The 17,585-nt window shown below is 35.2% G+C and overlaps 2 protein-coding genes across 5 annotated transcripts; both read left to right on the top strand.

Annotated features, from left to right (window-relative positions):
* Positions 1 to 1,617: 1,617 nt before the first annotated feature.
* On the top strand, positions 1,618 to 9,451 carry LOC130747005 (zinc finger CCCH domain-containing protein 13). 4 transcript variants are annotated; one of them, XM_057599815.1, is made up of 12 exons: positions 1,910 to 2,050; positions 3,793 to 4,579; positions 4,683 to 4,793; positions 5,242 to 5,275; positions 6,073 to 6,220; positions 6,323 to 6,379; positions 6,961 to 7,058; positions 7,179 to 7,250; positions 7,390 to 7,607; positions 8,397 to 8,599; positions 8,838 to 9,038; positions 9,130 to 9,451. In XM_057599815.1, the coding sequence occupies exons 2-12, from the start codon at positions 4,525 to 4,527 to the stop codon at positions 9,193 to 9,195; spliced, it is 1,263 nt and encodes a 420-aa protein (XP_057455798.1). In that variant the 5' UTR covers positions 1,910 to 2,050; positions 3,793 to 4,524; the 3' UTR covers positions 9,196 to 9,451. The 4 variants fall into 4 exon arrangements, with proteins under 4 accessions (XP_057455797.1, XP_057455796.1, XP_057455798.1 ...); XM_057599816.1 differs by having other exon boundaries at positions 5,242 to 5,274; positions 6,071 to 6,175; XM_057599814.1 differs by lacking the exon at positions 3,793 to 4,579 and having other exon boundaries at positions 1,618 to 2,050; positions 6,073 to 6,175.
* Positions 9,452 to 11,039: 1,588 nt separating this feature from the next.
* On the top strand, positions 11,040 to 15,952 carry LOC130744950 (uncharacterized). The gene is made up of 9 exons (XM_057597108.1): positions 11,040 to 11,315; positions 11,662 to 11,721; positions 12,650 to 12,733; positions 12,858 to 12,962; positions 13,733 to 13,861; positions 14,304 to 14,339; positions 14,436 to 14,527; positions 15,338 to 15,446; positions 15,659 to 15,952. Exons 1-9 carry the CDS (start codon positions 11,040 to 11,042, stop codon positions 15,782 to 15,784), a joined length of 1,017 nt encoding a protein of 338 aa, XP_057453091.1. The 3' UTR covers positions 15,785 to 15,952.
* Positions 15,953 to 17,585: the final 1,633 nt, after the last annotated feature.

Genomic DNA, 17,585 nt, shown 5'->3' on the forward strand with positions numbered 1-17,585 from the left:
TGGGGGTACCTATAAAGAAACTCCAATGCACAAGTCAGAACGATAGAAAGGTAGGTAAGGGATAGATGGATAACAAAACACAAGCAAAGAGTGAAGTGATTGTTAACATACTAAGTTTGGTGTCCAACATAGCTACAAGATATGGAGGTGATCATCAAACAATTAACTAGCCTCGATTAACGAGATAGATTCCACCCCAAGAGCAATTAGTTGATCTTAAGGTTGATGAACATGCTTTAGGTGGAACTTATCGTGAAAACTAACAAAGAGTAAAGTGATTGATAACATATTAAACTTGGGATCTAACATAACTACAACCTATTGAAGTGATTTCACCAACCTCGATTAATGAGACGAATTCCACCCCAACAACGACTCAATGCTCTAAATGCGGTGAAACTTGCAATGTTGAATTCGAAGATTGTCTTCAAAACTACTAAAGGAAGTGTATCATAGGGTTTTATGGGTTCTTTGGTGCTTCTGATAATCTCTATATAGAACTTCTTCCCACTATTTATGGATTCAAAATTTGCTAGAAGTTTGGGTACGGTGCACTGAAATGCCAGTTGGACTCCATGAAAGCAATAAGTATGATACACTTAGAGTCTTCTTTTTGGCATGCATATGCCTCTCATTTTTGAAACATGAAACAATTGTTGAATCGTCAATGGCGTGTTAAGGTTAACCATACTTTACGAGAAGGTAATCAGTGTGCGGATATGTTAGTCAAACACGAAGCTCAAGATAATGTGGTTTAGAGGCTATCGACTTCCTCTGTTAGGAATGAAGCAGATGTAATGAGTTTTTTTTTTGTGATTTTAAAACTACAAAAAAAAACTAACTCATCCAACAACAAAGTTTCATCAACATATTGATAACATACTACACTTGGCATCCAACATACTGAATGTGACATTGTTAACATACTAAACTTGACTTCCACCATAACTACAATATATTGAAGCAATTTTATCAACCTCGACTAATAAGATGAAATCCACCTCAAGAGCGGGCCAATGCTCTAAATGAGGTGAAACTTGCAGTGTTGAGTTCATATGCTATCTTCAAAACAACTAAGGGAGTGAATCATATATTTTATGGGTTCTTTGGTGTTTTTGATAATCTCCATATGCTAGTTGGGCTGCATGAAAGCAATAATTATGATACACTTAGAGCGAGTCTTCTATTTGACACAAACGTGCTATGTTTTCTGAAACACCAAGGAATTGTTGAATGATCAATGATGTGTTACCGTTAACCATACTTTACGAGAAAGTAATCAATGTGCAAATATGTTAACCAAACACAAAGCTCAAAATAACGTGGGTTTTGAGGTTATCCATTTCCCTTTGTTAGAAACAGAGTAAGTATTGTTTGCATATGCAAATCAAACAACAAAGTTCGGAAAAACAAGTTTTTTTTACCATGCTCGGGAAACTGCGATTGTCCCTCTCAACACGTGACTATGTACGATCTTATGACCTCACACCTATAGGCTATACCGCTATACTAAGTAAACATACGTCTTCGAAAATCATAGTTTTTTTTCTTCTTCTTTTCCTTCTCTACTACTTGTGAAAAAAAAACTCTACACATTGGGTTGGGCCAAACAAAACAAGGAGCAAAGCACTCACTACACCTTGAGGCTTGAGCTATACATGGTGAAGCTTCTGCTTCTTCATACTGCGGGTTACTCCACTCTCACTCCTTCAAATTCCCTCTCCGATTCTGCCACAACAACAACATTTTCTTGAATTTACAACTATTCACCATTTTCTGAGCATCAACAACACCGTTTGGGTCGTGAAATTCAGGATTTAGGGTTACGTCTTCGTCTCCGCGCATGAATTTGAAGGCTGGTATTCTGATTTCCTGACTCATCGTCTACATTCAACGCTGTGTCTGCGTTGGATTGGGTTGAAGATGGTCGAACGGAAGCAATTCAAGACAAGGTTATGCGTGCTTTATCAGAGAGGCCGTTGCAACCGCCATAACTGCTCCTTCGCTCATGGAAATGCTGAGCTTCGACGATTCTCTTCGTCTTACAGTGGTAATTTTTCTCATTTGGGATTGTTTAATTTTAATTTTTTCCAGATGGGGTTGTTATATCTTGTGGGATACTTTGCTTTGCTGTACTTTGATGTTGGTTGATGGGTGTTTGATGGTTGCATGGTGCATTTGTTTGATTTTCTGGGTATAGGAAGAAGCATCTTTGTGTTGTTAAGGTGTTGAGTTCTTTGGTTTGGGAAATCACATGAAAGAGAAAGAAGCAACATGCAAATTGGTTCCTCTGCCACTGGTTACTTATTGAGTATTGTGAGGTTTTTAAAAGTTTAGTATTGCAAATTTAGGTTTCTTGGATTTGGATGGGTATGCATGCAATACATAAACATTTGAGAAGGTTAGGGCTTGTTTACTTGGTTAAAATGTTTTCTGATTTCATTTGCTTTTAACCAGTGTTGTAAAATAGCGGTTTTAGCGGCGCTATGGGGTAGCGTTTTTTTGGCTCACTGCTACTCCGCTATTACCCGCTTTTTCCGCTTTAAGAGGCTGGAAATAGCGGATTTTTGGCTTACCGCTGTAGTCTGCGATCTGCGATTAACAACACTGCTTTTAACTACAAACATGCCACACCTTATTATCATTTTATTGTGTGTTTCTGTAGTGAAAACAAAATAAAAGTTGTTCTAAACGGAGGTGACATTTTTGTAATTAATTGGTTCAATCCCACCAACGTGGTAATACTAATTGCTCTGTCATGTTATCTTTCATATATTTTTGTCTTTCATGACTTCTTTTCTCTTATGTGACTCTTTTTGCCACCATTACTTACATGCTATTATAAGCCCATTTATAACTACAGCTACGGCTGCAAACTTAACCCCAAAAAAAGAGGCAGTTCACTTTTACGATGCTTATTACTTGAACATAAGTAGATAAATACATTGGAGATAGAATGGATTTATTAAACTGGAAACGTGGAATGGATACAAGAAAGAGTAGTAACACGTTATAATCACTTATCTTTAGCTTTTGGTTATTCAGTATCATAGTCCTTTTTTTTTCTTTTCCCTTTTTTGTTCTGTTTATACAATTTTATGAGGTGACATATTTTATCTGCTGGATGCTATTTTCTCTCTCTAATTTGAAGCATTTAATGAATGATTTGATATACTCTATGACTGTAATTCAGTGATTAATTTGCAGTCACTTCAATTATCATCTGGATTTTGATGTACTATAATTATAAATACTGCACTTGCATCTGCTTCATTCACTTTTCAGTCTTATTTCTCCTTTTATGAGTTATTTTTATCTTCCAATAACTCCAACCGTTGAGTGGATGGATTCTGTTATAGCGGAGCATACAATATATCATTTCTAGCTTATTATATCTCCAATAAATTAGTCTTCCTTCTCTATTTTTTGCTATAGTTTCGTGTGTATATCTCACTTCATGCAAATTTATATCCTCACTTTCGAGCCCTTTTTTAGTACTTTCCTCGTATGATAATTTCAAGCTATATTTCCTTTCTGGGTTGCTGAGTTCAAAAGAATGTTCCCCATATGAGTTTGAATGTTGCAGATATAGGTGCTTGTAAATATGTCCTAGGACTGTTTGTAGTCTGCTAGTCCTTTGTCTTTCCGTGTTTATATTGTGGCTTTTGTGTAAGCCTGATGCTCTTAGTTCATGTGATTTAAAGCTGTTTAAGTGGCTAGGAGTCTGAATTTCATGTCACCCCATATATATGATAACGTGTTTAACTTGCATGGGAAAATTGGCTAATGCAGACACCAAAGCTTAGGTATGCAATAACAAATATCATGAGGGGTTTATGTTGGATTAATTTATTCAAAGATAGGACTTCTGGGGTCTGATCATATTATCTTGTTGAGACTGCTGCATTTCCAGCAGTATGGATATGTCATTTAAATGACATTCTTCAGAATGGATTCTGCTGAGTGCTGACTGGTATATCTTAAAGGCGATGCTGGTGTTGTTCATGGCATTATATATTCTTGGCAATGTGTTGTATGCTTCATTCCTTGAATCTATGGAACTTCAGTGTTTCCTGAATGATCACGATTAGGCTTATATGGATATGTCTGCTAGCATCATATTTTGATCAGAAGCGAGTTCAGCGAATTTCCAAAATCCCAATCATTTTGTATGCAAATTCTTCTGCTTAAGTGTATGGAGCTTATGATATTCCTTTTGGCTGGTACTTCTGTATTTGGTATGGCTACTTGGACAAAGGAAAATTGGAATTACTATTGAAGATGATGTCAGGAGAAATCAAATCCGATAGCATGTGGATGGATTTTTAATTCTTATACATCTTGGATATATCTCTGCATTTGAGATTATATTTTATATCTGACTTCTCAACAAGATGAGGATGTGAACAGTTCTTAATCCATTCCTTCCTTGATTACACATCAAAGATATAAGCTACATACGTGGGTTTTACTATATCTGTCATAATATGAGGGTGCTAGTTTGTATCGCCTTTTTGCTCTTACATGGGAGGCACTATTACTATTCATTATTATGTTTCTCTTGTTATTCCAGTTAATGGTAAGCTTGATCTCATTATCATTTTATGTGTTCTGTTTGTATCTTAGATATTTGTTGCTTTTGATTTTGCTCTGCAACATTGAAGCTTCTTTTCTTATTGTAGGTAGGAGAGACTATTCAAGTAATGACTTGAGGGATAAACTTGACAGACGACATTTATCACCTCGGAGGTACTCACCAGCTCGAGATGCAAGAGGCCGCCAGGCAATTCATGGTCAGACACAAAGTCCTTATATTTCTGCTTGTTCTCATTTTCTTAGTACCGTTTCTTCATTTAGTTATATCATGGAGGTGCTGATTCTCTATCACTTGAATGAACGATTTTTGTTTCCATGATAGCAATTATGAATTTCACATTCTGTGAGTAATATAACTGTTCTCTAGATTTAGGAGTTCTTGAAATGATAAATTGTCAGTTACATGGCACATTTCTCTCTATTTTGTCTTCAATTTTTTGTAAGCTATGGAGAATGCTCATCGCTTCACTATGAAGTTATGCAACTCTTTGCCAAGTATAAATGGGAGTTTCCATATATGACTTTATTTTTCCATGCGCAATACCGTGTCTCTTTTGTGCTCTCTCACAGATTGCACATACTGTTTGGCTTTATTTGTTTTTTCCCTTGTCTCTTTCCTGATGTTCAATGATTTAAACATTGCAGAATACAGTCCCCCAAGGTCTTTGGAGAAAAAAAGGTAAATCAATATGAATCACGATAGGTGTTGTTATTTATGGCTTTTAGTTTTTCCTGGCATTTTTGTCGACTTCTTCTGTTGTTAAATGCAAATACAGATTATAAATATGCTATATTGTCAGAGATCTGGGATTCATAATTCTATTTAGAAAGAGAGGATGTGCGTTGATTTAGGAGAGATAAACTTTGGAAGGGGCGGGGATACTGAGAAGGATGGGGAAACATGATGTTGGTGAATAATAAATAAGGGATAAACAAATTCAGATAAACCTACTATGTGCACCAGAAGTGGCTTCTGCCATGAATTTTTCTTCTAGTTGTAATCGTGCACTGATGCAAATGAAGTTTTCCCTCCCTTTTATGGGTTGTTGGTCTTGTTATTAATCTTAAACGTTCTTCATGGCAATCACATGCAGTGGGCATGGCAGCCTTATTGTTTAGGAGTGTTGTTTTATAACTGGAGTGACTAGGTTAGCTGAAGTTTAACATTTGATGCCAAGAACTTGGTGAGGGAATTTATAATATTGAGATTCTGCTCTCGCTCTTCAAACACTTAAGTTGCGTTTTGTAGATGTGATAAACAGGACACAGCAAGACATGGTATTCTATGTTATGATTTGTGCAATTTAGAACAGAGCAGAACCATATCATTTCGTTCCATTCTATTTTGATCTTATGCCAAGCGTTATCTAAATGACTTGAATGTGCTTCTCTTGGGTTGACTTTTAATGTTCATTTAATATTTTACTTTGTTTCAGATCCTTACCCATGATTTAATCTAATTATCAACAATTTCAGTTCCAGTGACAGAAAACACAGGAGAAAACAGGGCATCACTTCCCAAAGTGATAATGCTGGGAGTTTGAAAGTCTCCGATAGAGTTCAAGATCATGTTAAAGAAGTAAAATTGCTTTCCTCTGGTTCTAGAAATACTCTTGAGGAGAAGGTTTAGAATTTCTGTTTAATCTTTCTATCACAAATATATCCAAAATATTCCCTTGGTCTGTGAGATTTCATGCTTGTTTTTTATTTTTGGAACTTTGTGCAGCTGAAGAAAGTACATTCCGATATCAACACACTAGAGAACCAAAAATTCCAACTAACGGTTAGTTTAATTTATTCACTTGTAATTGCATTTCTAACATTTTCTATGGTAGCATTTGACATGTGGACAAAACAAAGTTGAACTTATTTCATAATGTCCTCTTTGATTCCACCCTTTGAGAGGAATAAAATTGTACTACTTTTTTAAGCTCTATGTCTCACTCAGTTCTATTGTTAAAATTCACGAAATATAAAGCAGAACACATATGTTCTATCTTTTTCTTACATGGCTACCAAATGCTATCTATGTGTTGTCTTTATTAGGTTGACACCTCACACCTCAAAACATTGGTTATCTGTTGTATTGTACCTAAATTTTCACATTAGTTGTGGACTTCCAAATCATGTCAGAAGTGGTATCTATGTGTTGTCTTTATTAGGGATAATAATCTGATATTGGAGAGTTGTTTCTTCATGAGATGTCTTGAGAATATCAATGAAATTCAACTTCAGATTCACATCTCTAATGAAATGGGAAACAAAATCCGTTGTTTTTTTAGTTGATACAATTATCCTGTTGGTGGCGGAATTAATTGTATTCACACTTTTTGACTTGCTATGTACGAATGCATGATTTTGAAGGTCTACATTGACGAGAGTGTTCAAGAAGTGGATAGCCTTAATTCTAGAATTCAGGAACTGAAGGCTCAATTATGCAATGAGAATGAGGAGTATAAAAGGTAACTGGATATTTTGAAATTTGCATGTTGATAATTTGTATTTCCCTTCTCGTTAATACTTTGACCGTTCGTGAGAATGATGTTCCCGTTCCTTGAATTTCTTTGTTCTCTCTGGATCAGAATTAGTTCAAGAATAAGGAAGTTTGTTAAAGTGCACAATCATAACGTGCAGTTGCAAGATGAACTGAAAAGGCAAGTTACATTCTTTCCCAACTTTTTATCATAGTATATAACTATGGATTCATAACTATGTGTTACATTATTTCTAATGCCTTTTTTTAAAATCTTTTTGGGGTAATTCTCGTATTCAGTTTGGTTCTTTCATGTATAGATCACAGATCCGACTTGAAAGGTTTGGAGATCAGCTTGTATCAGACATATCTAGAATCGGTGCTAATGAGGAAGATTTAAGCGTTGATATTGTAAGCAATGGTGATAATACTGGTCTTCCTCCAATCATCAAAAATAATTTGAACCAGAATGATACATCTCCCTTCAAAAAGAGGCTGCATGTGGAACGAGATGCTGTGGTGGAAGAGTTAAAGCAAGGTAGTAGTTTTGAAAAGGATAGTAATTTTGGTTTTGCTGATTCCCTCAAATACCATCCTTTGCTAAACAAAACATTGAGAAGCTCAAAAGTGAAAACTTTTTAAATCTATGTAGGGGTGGATATGCTTAGACAACCTATAATCTAGTTAATATCTGTAAGGCTGTAACCTTTTTTATGTTGTTAAGAATAATGCAGAATTGTCTGTTAAGGGCTTGTGTTCTATACCCTATATGATTCTGTACCGCAAGCATTTGTGGGTGTTGTTATTCAGTAGTTGATAATAATAATAGATGGATAAGTTTAACCCAATCCTCAAATGTACAAGGCTAAACCAATCCTGATGTGCTCATTTCATGTTCTATTAATTCAATTAGAACACAGGTTTGCATAAGGACATTCTAAATAAGTTTGTATTGTCTTCGTAATTCGTAGTAAATATTGATTTTTTGATGGCCTTGCACTAAAGATGTGGCAGACTGCTTGATATTGTTGCTGATTGCCAAAGTCATACCTTCATAATTTTATCATGATTTTTTATTGTCATTTGAAATGAATGGATCTAGTAATTAAATTTGGACACTATTTTGATTGTTAGCTTGCGTACATGTTTTCTTATAGTTACATTTGGACATGAGCATTTGCTTTCAGATCATGTGACTTCTTTATTGTTGTGATTTTCTGTGCCGTTTGTAAATATGCTTCAATTTTTCTTTTAATCAGGTCATCCGCCATTAACGTTGTAGTTGCACTTTTGTTATCTAAGCTGACTTAATCTTATACACTTGCAGATAGATCAAAACTCGGGCCTTTGGTTGAGACTGTAAGAAGCAGTAAACGCTCTCGCTGGAATGTGCCTTCTCATTTGGATGGCAAGGGTTATGAGGACCTTGAGGCTCCAAACAATGGAACTGAATATACTAGGCCCCTAGATCTTGAAGGCAAGCACAAGAAAGGAATACGGAATCCTTCTGACAACCTCCATTCAGAGAAGGTACATAATCAATTAATTTCATGATACCTCTGCCTCTAATGGCACTCTTTTAAATGAAGCTTGTTTCGGTGTGCTGCATTCCGCATGATTTTCTCCTTTGGTGATGCCTTTATTTTTTTGGTTTCAGTCATGTGTTAAACAGCTGTATTTATATATGATATGTCATAAACACGATTTTCGGAAATCCATCATTGTCATTCAAAATGACCTTTTTCCATTCTTAACCATGAATATACAGTTGAAGGAATCCAGGATTGAAGTGCCATCAACCAGCATAGCAGCTCATATATTTGATGAGGAAGTTGAGATTGAACTTGATGACAGAACTGATATAAATGAAACATCCAACACACAATATCAGAATGGAGTGGCATTTGGGGTGAAGGGCGTCCCTCTTATGCTTCCCCCATCTTTGGTTCCTCATAGCAATTACTCGCAGGTTAGTTCTTCTCTGGGGTACCTTTTTTTTTCTGCTTTAAGACGCTTGTTTGTAGCAAGCATTTGTAAAAGCACTTCAATTTCATGTGCAGTATGAGGGTATCGACCAGAATGTGGATGTGGATGGTCTTGATGATGAGGCAGGAAAGGGCACATGAAGATAAATAGTCTAATTAATATTAGTGATTTCTAGTTTTTAGTTTTGGTGATTCCAAATAGTTGTTGAAAGCATCCATCAATATCTTGATCATAAATTTTCAAATAGGAGGGGATGCAAAACAGGGGAACAGGAAACAAATGTCTTCGGTACTTGTCTTTACATACCGGATTTGTGGTTCTGCTTAAGCTGAATGTTTATTGACTGTATGACTGACTTGTTGGAATGGTTGTACTATGTTATCATCTTATTCTTCATGTCTATGGTTTATTTTGGTTGTACTATGTTATATCTTTTTTTTTTTCTTTCATAACATGCAATTTTCTATATTGTGTGAAGTTTTTTTTCTTAGTTCTCTGCATCTCGGAGACTATTGGGATTTCATATGATCAAATTCATATGCATAACGCCCCTCACCATTAACAAGGATGGTGTGTTTTAGAGTCATTTCTGATTTGACCGGTTTGCAGTAATATAATCCTTCATTTTATCTTGGTTTGTATTTACATATACATGCGGTTTTGGTAAGATTTGATGCACATTAAGACAGAAATAATAATCACGAGAGGACCCGAATAATCTTTGATAAAACGTAATTTTAATTTTATCTTAGTGTGTGTTTACGCACATACATGGGGTTCACCTGTAAAGTAATCCTTCATTTTATCCTTGTGCGTTTGGTTCGCTACTAGGGATTCTTAATCAACTCCGATGAAGTGAATAGATCATCAAAACCAAGGCATGTCCATTTTTTTTGTCGGGCATGTGGTGTTCGCTGAATATATGATGGCTTCAATTGATTCAGAAACCCATGTTGAAGTGCTCGAGGAAATCCTAAGCAATTTCAATCTGCCATGAATACTAAAAGAGAGCCTGGAGGACCCCTAGAAGAGGAAGAACATGCGATTGTGCCGAGGAGGGAGTAGTACATCCCTCCACCTGAAGCTACATAACCATCAAGATGAAAATAGTGAACTTCCTCTAGTGGAAGAGCCTCATAAGAAAATGGTGCTTATTGATTCTAACGTAGAGGTATCTGGAGCTAGTATGAGAGCCTGAAATCCTCGTTGAAGCTTCTTATGCGTGCAAAAGGAGAGTTCCTTGCAGTGGACGAGGACACGAGGTTTAGTTAAGCTTCTGAAGGAGAGCACTGAGGAACACATGGACGTTCAAGCTAGATAATGATGGAACACATGGAGATAAAGGTAATGTCTTCTTGGTAGTGATAGATCCTCAATGGAAGAAAGGAATTGGTTTTAGCGTGATCTTCCCACCTACAGTGATGATGACCTGAATCTGAGTGGGGCTGTGATTGGTACCCGGTTTGTAGGAGCTTAAACAAATGATTTTGAAGTTGAAGATTCTTCAAAGATAACTCAATGTAAAATTGAAAAGGAAGATGATGAATGAGGGAATTCTAACTCATTTATCTAACATGTGATTGGTCCACCTAGTAATATGAGTGGCTTAACTCAACCTCTACATAAGATCATATAAACTTGTCACATAAAAATAACATGTAGGATTAGTAGTTGACGTGGAAGGGTTGACAGGTCAAACACGTCACCACGAATTTAGCATTAGACTAATAATTTATTTTAAATGGTTTTTTACTACAAACTAGCATTAATTTTCTTTGTTGCATGGGTAGAGAGATTTTTGTCCATTGCAGAATTGGAATCATGTAAGTGGGTCCGGTGGTTCATGAACTCTGCACATTTACACGTAAAACTCCCGGCATGTTAACAGCACACAGAAAGTGTGAGCTACTTTTACCAACTCGAGCGATTCCACTTCTATACAACACAGAGAGAACCCAAATTTGAATCGTAGTTTCAGTTACTCATGGCTCACCTGGTCACTCGTTCTCAACTCGCCCGAGTCACGCGTTTTCTTCTCCGCTCCACACCTTCACTCCACCGTGGTTCCCGAACCACCACCTTCGCCCAATGCTCAACCGCAACCGCCGACTCCAGCCGCCGAGCTCAGGCGGAATTCGATCGCAGTCCGCCGATGCTGCCGGTGGAGCTATCCAGAAACGTGCTCTTCCTGTCGTGCGAGTCCTCCGCCGAGGGTGGCGTTTGCGACGTCTACGTCCTCGGCACCTGTCACGTCTCTGAGGTGAAGCTGACGACTAATTTCTGGTTTCCTTTTTTGCAATTTCTCACTGTCGATCTTCAACTTGAAGAATCAGAGTAGAAAAATTGTTGTTAGTTTTTTCCTAATCTGAGTTTTCTACATTATTTTCAATTGCAATTGATGACTGAATTAGAGCTTAACAGTTATGGTGAACTTTACTTTGTTGCAGCAATCACAGAGAGAAGCTCAAGCTATAGTCAGTTTTCTCAAACCCAGAGGTGTTGTTAACTGCTTTTGATAGATCATTCATAGGCTTAGCTAACTGCTTTTGATTTCTTGTAAATTTTGTACTGATGAAATATATATGGCTGGCCTTCAATTGCTACAGGCTGTTTTCTTAGAATTGTGTTGGCGTCGTAGGGGAGCGCTTACACGTAAAACGCTTAAGGTTTCTATCTACTCTTTAACTTTGTTCATGATTATAGTATGATTTTCGTTTGTTTGAGTTGAAATATGAAAAATTGTAATATTATTGCTTGAATAGAAGAATACAGTGACATATCACAACAGTTTGGATTTTCAACTTTCCTCGCTTTTGAACTATCTTTGTTGTTCCCGTAATAATTTAGTTTAAGTGTGATAAATCTGGGGAAATGAAGTTAATATACAATTTGGTTATTCAAAGTGGTAGCAGCTTGTGTTCCTTTGGTCTCTGATACTGTCTATGTGTACAACTTATTCATAACTCTTATCATTTGTTAATAATGTGTAAAAAGTAATTGATGTGGCACATTAACTACATACATATAATGTTAGGTGACTCATAAGTTATTTACATGGATTCCTTCATAAGTGTCGTGTGTTGCCTAATTGATTGAATGACCGATATGTAAGAGGGAAGGATGGATTTGGGAAGTAGTTAATACTTAGGCACTGTCAAGGACCAAAGCAATTCAAATTGTCACTCTCAGGGAGCAAATTTTATATTAGAATGCTTCCGTGTCATATTAGATGGCTGCAGGGGCTGGAGGATTATCAGATTGATGAATAAATATATTGCTTAATCGTGTCTCGTTGAGTAAAGGAGGGACATTTATTTTACTTTTTTGTTAGATAATATATTGGCTCATTTACCTTAATAATAACAGACTTTTAGCTTGAAACTTATGAGCAGTTCATTTTGCCTTATGTATAGATGAGTAGACAAATCATCTTTTTCTTTCAGCTATCAAATGATAATTCTGAAAATTGCTGTTTAATGTTCTATATGTTATATTCAACCTTAACATAAACTAATTCATTAATTTCGTCATTACTTTGGTTCTTATTGAGTTATCTGTTTGTTTGGACGCTATTTAACTCCTGCTTCTTCAAAGGTACCCACTGAAAGAGATATCATTGCAGCGTTGAAGAATAAACATAACATATTTGAAGTACTTCTTGGCTGGCTATATGCAAAGGCATGTTTCTATTTTTGCAATAATATTTGTCATCCCTGTTAGATTTTCAATTTTCAATCTTCCATTTCTTCTTATTGAAGAATGCTGTGTTTCTCATGCATTTTTTCCCTCTAAATTCTGACAGATTGGTAGTGAGCTTGGTGTCATTCCTGGCTCTGAGTTTCGAGTGGCATACGAAGAAGCAAACAAGTATGGTGGTAGAGTGGCACTTGGTGATCGCCCTATACAGGTTGGAAAAGTTTTTTGTTTTCAGAGTTTGATGAATTCTGGGAAGATCTTTTGATTTAAAATATTACTTATATTATCAAAACTCAGCGTATTTAAATATCTTCTTTTCCCCGAATATTTATATTACTATACACTTCATCTTAAAGAAAAAGCTGGCTTGCCACATTATCCTCCCACCATTATGGGGTCTAGGACTATGGGGATAGGAGATGTATATTAGCACAGAAGGTATTATAGTGACTAGAACCTGTGATTGCCATGTCACACCAGCACTATTTCTGTTTGTATGCAAGCTTGCTCTCTAAAACCTCTATTCTACCTTATCAGCATATTTTTTTTACTTGCATGTTTTCAGTCTCGTGAAAATGCTTAAAGGAAAGTTATCAATTCTTACGAGTCTTAATCCTTTATAAATGAACATGGGAGACTTATTGAAATGTGCTAAAGTGGTGCAGGAGCAGGAGTCTGTATCAGTGTGCTTTTTTCTTAAGAAAAAGGCACTTTTAAAATTAAAAACATGTTCAAAAAATTTATAATCATTAAATATGTTTTCTGGAAAAGAGCAAAATCTAAATCTGTTTGTGATTTTTTCAGAAGATAAAAATAAGCTCTATCATGGAAGTTTTTTAAAGCAAATTTAAACCAAATTTAACCTCACCATAGTTACTAATGTATCCAATGTGCTTTCAACTTGATTTGCATGTGGTTGTGCTTTAACACTTTTTTGTAAGTTGTAACTGTATTAATGGGTTTTTATTTTGATTGAGACAGATTACATTAAAGAGAACATGGAGTAAGATGCCACTACTGCATAAGACAAAATTGTTGTGCTATTGTCTTTTCCCACCCTTTCTTAAGCTCAGCGGCAACTTTGATGATCTTATTAAAATCGGTAAAATGGTAAACTTCACAATCTTCATGTGTAGTGATACTGTTAATCAATTGTCTATGTGCTATGTTATTGTCTAATATATATATCCTAACTTGTTTTTGCTTTTTTTCTTGCTGAGAATATACATCATTGGCTATCATAGTTATGGACTGTTTCAAGCAAAATAAAGTATGAAGTGTGAAGTAATGGAGTCGTTATTACTTCTGTTCAGTTTTTAAGAGATTTTTTAACACTTTACAGTTGAGTTTTATTGTATTTAAAGAATGTTGGTATCAATAAAGTTTTGTGCTCAAGTCTATTAAAGTTCTTCTTTATTCTACACTTCAGCTGAATGACAGTGAATCGCTAAATGTTAATAAACCTGTAAATTTCATAATCTTCATGCATGTGAATTAATTGTTTGTGCTATGTTTTTGTCTACATCCTAACTTGGTTTTTCTTTCTTCTCAGTTGAAACACAGTGATCGAGTTAATATCAATGAATTGGTAAACTTCATAATCTTCATGCATCAGTGATAAGTGTGAATTAATATTTTATGCTAAGTTCTTGTCTATATCCTAACTTGGGTTTTCTTTCTTCAGCTGAATGACAATGAATTGATAAATCATTGTATTCAAATACTGAGTAAGGAGTTTCCAACTGCAATAGAGACCATTGTAGATGAACGAGATCAGTAAGTCCTGTTAATTCAATTTACAGTTTCATTTCTTGTGTCTTTTATAGAGAATGCTTCAGTTAACATTTATCACCCCCGTTATGTTACCATTTAGAATAGGGTTCCGTAAAGGGTATTCTAGACATGGTTCTGGTATGGACATTTTATGCATATCCTAGCCATCCCGAAGTTCTGTATACAAATACCTTGTAGTTGGAGGCTTGGACTTCTTAACCTAACTGACCCTTCTGTTTCAGAGCATAGGATATGGAAATATCTGTGGATTGACCTTACTGATGAGATTTTTCTTTGGATTGATGTCATCCAATTATGTCTTTTGACTAATGCACTAGCATTCTGCTAATTTAAATGAAATGTCTTCTTTATAGATGCTATCAAACTGCTGTATACTGTAGTCCCTAGCCTCATGAGAAATAAAACAAGTTCTCCAAACAAACTGTATCTATGATTTTGGCCTATATATGTATAATTTGGTGATGTGGCAGGCTGGCAGCTAAGGTTAATTTATAATTTGGTGCATTCATTTTCTCGTGCACTAAATAACGCGTATGTTATACAGAATATGTTTGATCTTGAATCAAATGATAAAAAGACCATAATTTTTCTTTAATAGCATCCTCTCAATTCTAGTGGTGTTGAGGATGCTACTGTTAATCTTGTCAGTTCTCACAACAAACTATCTTTAGTATGCAGCTGTTCTTCCTTTTGATAATTAGTGCCCTTGTAACTTATACAATTCAACAGTCTCTTCCCCATGTCTGGTTAAATGTATGAATGTATGATTTGGCTTATATTGCGCCTATGTAGGTACATGTCCTCCAGATTATTAAAATTTGCAAGTCAGAGGAGATCAGTTGTTGCTGTTGTTGGAAAGGGGCATCTAGAAGGAATAAGGAAGTACTGGAAGCAACCAGTGGTGAGCATTTAATTCTGTTATACAATTACAGTACCTTTATACACTTCAATCCGGATATAGCGGAATTTAGAGTAATTTTATCAAAAAAATCGATTTACCAATTCTAACAAGAACATGTCATTTTCTCATATTTTGCAAAAATATCATATTATTATTCTGTTACTATTTATTGTCTGATTTTCTTACCTCAGTTCTTTTTTAACGTTTATTAGGCGGAGGATCTCCTGACAGTTCCATCTTCCAAACCAGGCCCTGCAACTAGATTATTGAAAATGTTAATCGATTACCTAGTGCTATTTTGGTTACTGTTAGAGATAAATAGGGATATTATCCTATGAGATATTTTCTTTATTTATTATTTACTTTATTTTGTAATATGCCTTAGAATATTCTTAACATATTCTGTCATTTTATTATTATAAATAATATTGTCTACCTCACACACAATTTGTGGTGAGAGTATCTAATCTTACATGGTATCAGGTACTTTATTTTGTAATATGCCTTAGAATATTCTTAACATATTATGTCATTTTATTATTATAAATAATATTGTCCACCTCACACACAATTTGTGGTGAGAGTATCCAATCTTACAGTTACGCATGACTCAAGATGAGAGAAAGAAATAGAGCAGGCAGATATTGACGAAAGATTGGTTGAGCACTATGTTTGGTAGAGAGAGATAGAAGCTTACCTTTTTACTGTCTCGGATTCATCGTTAAAATCACATTTTTTAAGTAGTGTCTCAGAAGAAGAAATTTATATAGCTCAATGGGAAGGTTGTGAAATTAAGGGTCAAGAAAATAAAATTTGCAAACTCCTCGAATCCTTACATGACTTTAAACAGACAACTGACAATGGTATGGGAAATTTGATTAGATTTTGATTAGTGATGGATTTTCATCCTTTAATGTTGATAAATGTATGCAAAAAAACATTGGATGATAAATGCATTCATGATATCTTTGCATGTGGATGATGTGCTCATTTTTTTGTACATGTATAGGATAGTAAGCAAAACTAAATGCTTTCTTTCATCAAATGATATGATATGACTTATGAGTGAATCAACCGTGATATTGAGTAAGAAGATAATACTATCCCAAGAACATTGTGTTGAGAAACTTCTTATTTGTTCATTGTAACATTAAACTTGTAGGTACCCCTTATGATTCTAACACTCAATTAAAGGAAAATGATTTTTTTTATCATTTTTAATAATTTTATTTATTATTTTAAATTTCTTTAATTAGAATCAAAATTTAAATTAGAGTCGAAACAAGATCTTTCTTTTTGCTGTGGCTCTGGAGGTTGTTTGGAGCTTGTGGTGCCTTCATTTTTCCCCTTCTTGTTTCTTGTCCAGTAATGAACTCGTATGATGCACTGGAATATGTTCGAACTTGAATAAAATAAAAACCATAAATTGTCTATAATAGCATCCTCTCCCTTCTAGAGGTGTTGAGGAGGCTACTGTTAATCTTCTCATAATTCAATTACGTATTTATATAGTGTCATTTATAATGCATGACTTGACTTATATTGTGTATATGTAGGTACATGTCCTCCAAGTTATTAAAATGTGCAAGTAAGAGTAGATCAGGTGTTGCTGTTGTTGGAAGGGCACATCTAGAAGGAATAAAGAAGTGCTGGAAGCAACCAGTAGTGAACATTTAATTCTGTTATACAATTGCAGTACATTTCTACACTGCAATACAGATATAGTGGAAATTAGAAGTAAATTTAGCACAAAATGCATTATTCTGCTCCTCCCATTTACCAATTCTGACAGGAACTTGATCATTTTCTCATACTTTGAAAAAAGATATTATTTATTATCAGATTTTCTTACCTCAGTTTTCTTAAAGGTTTATCAGGTAGAGGATCTCATAGCAGTTCCATCTTCCAAACCAGGCCCTGCAATTAGATTATGGGGATGGATAACCAATACTCTAGTGCTATGTTTGTTATGCATTACTTATTATGAGAGAAAGAGATAGAGCAGGCAGATAGAGCTGACAGAAATAGAGAAAGAAATAGAGAACTTAAGTGGTTTCTGATTTTTTATTTCACATTTCCTATTTTATCCTTAAAAACATCTTTCGGATCTTTTAATCACACTCTTCATGAGATTCTTTT

The sequence above is a fragment of the Lotus japonicus genome, chromosome 3, assembly GCF_012489685.1.
Source record: "Lotus japonicus ecotype B-129 chromosome 3, LjGifu_v1.2".
Taxonomy (NCBI): domain Eukaryota; kingdom Viridiplantae; phylum Streptophyta; class Magnoliopsida; order Fabales; family Fabaceae; genus Lotus; species Lotus japonicus.

Coding starts and splice junctions, on each gene's coding strand:
- LOC130744950 (XM_057597108.1), top strand. CDS start 11,040: ATGGCTCACCTGGTCACTCGTTCTCAACTCGCCCGAGTCACGCGTTTT. Junction 11,722..12,649: donor TTACACGTAAAACGCTTAAG/GTTTCTATCTAC, acceptor GCTTCTTCAAAG/GTACCCACTGAAAGAGATAT. Junction 12,734..12,857: donor TTGGCTGGCTATATGCAAAG/GCATGTTTCTAT, acceptor AAATTCTGACAG/ATTGGTAGTGAGCTTGGTGT.
- LOC130747005 (XM_057599813.1), top strand. CDS start 1,924: ATGGTCGAACGGAAGCAATTCAAGACAAGGTTATGCGTGCTTTATCAG. Junction 2,051..4,682: donor ATTCTCTTCGTCTTACAGTG/GTAATTTTTCTC, acceptor TTCTTATTGTAG/GTAGGAGAGACTATTCAAGT. Junction 7,608..8,396: donor GGTGGAAGAGTTAAAGCAAG/GTAGTAGTTTTG, acceptor ATACACTTGCAG/ATAGATCAAAACTCGGGCCT.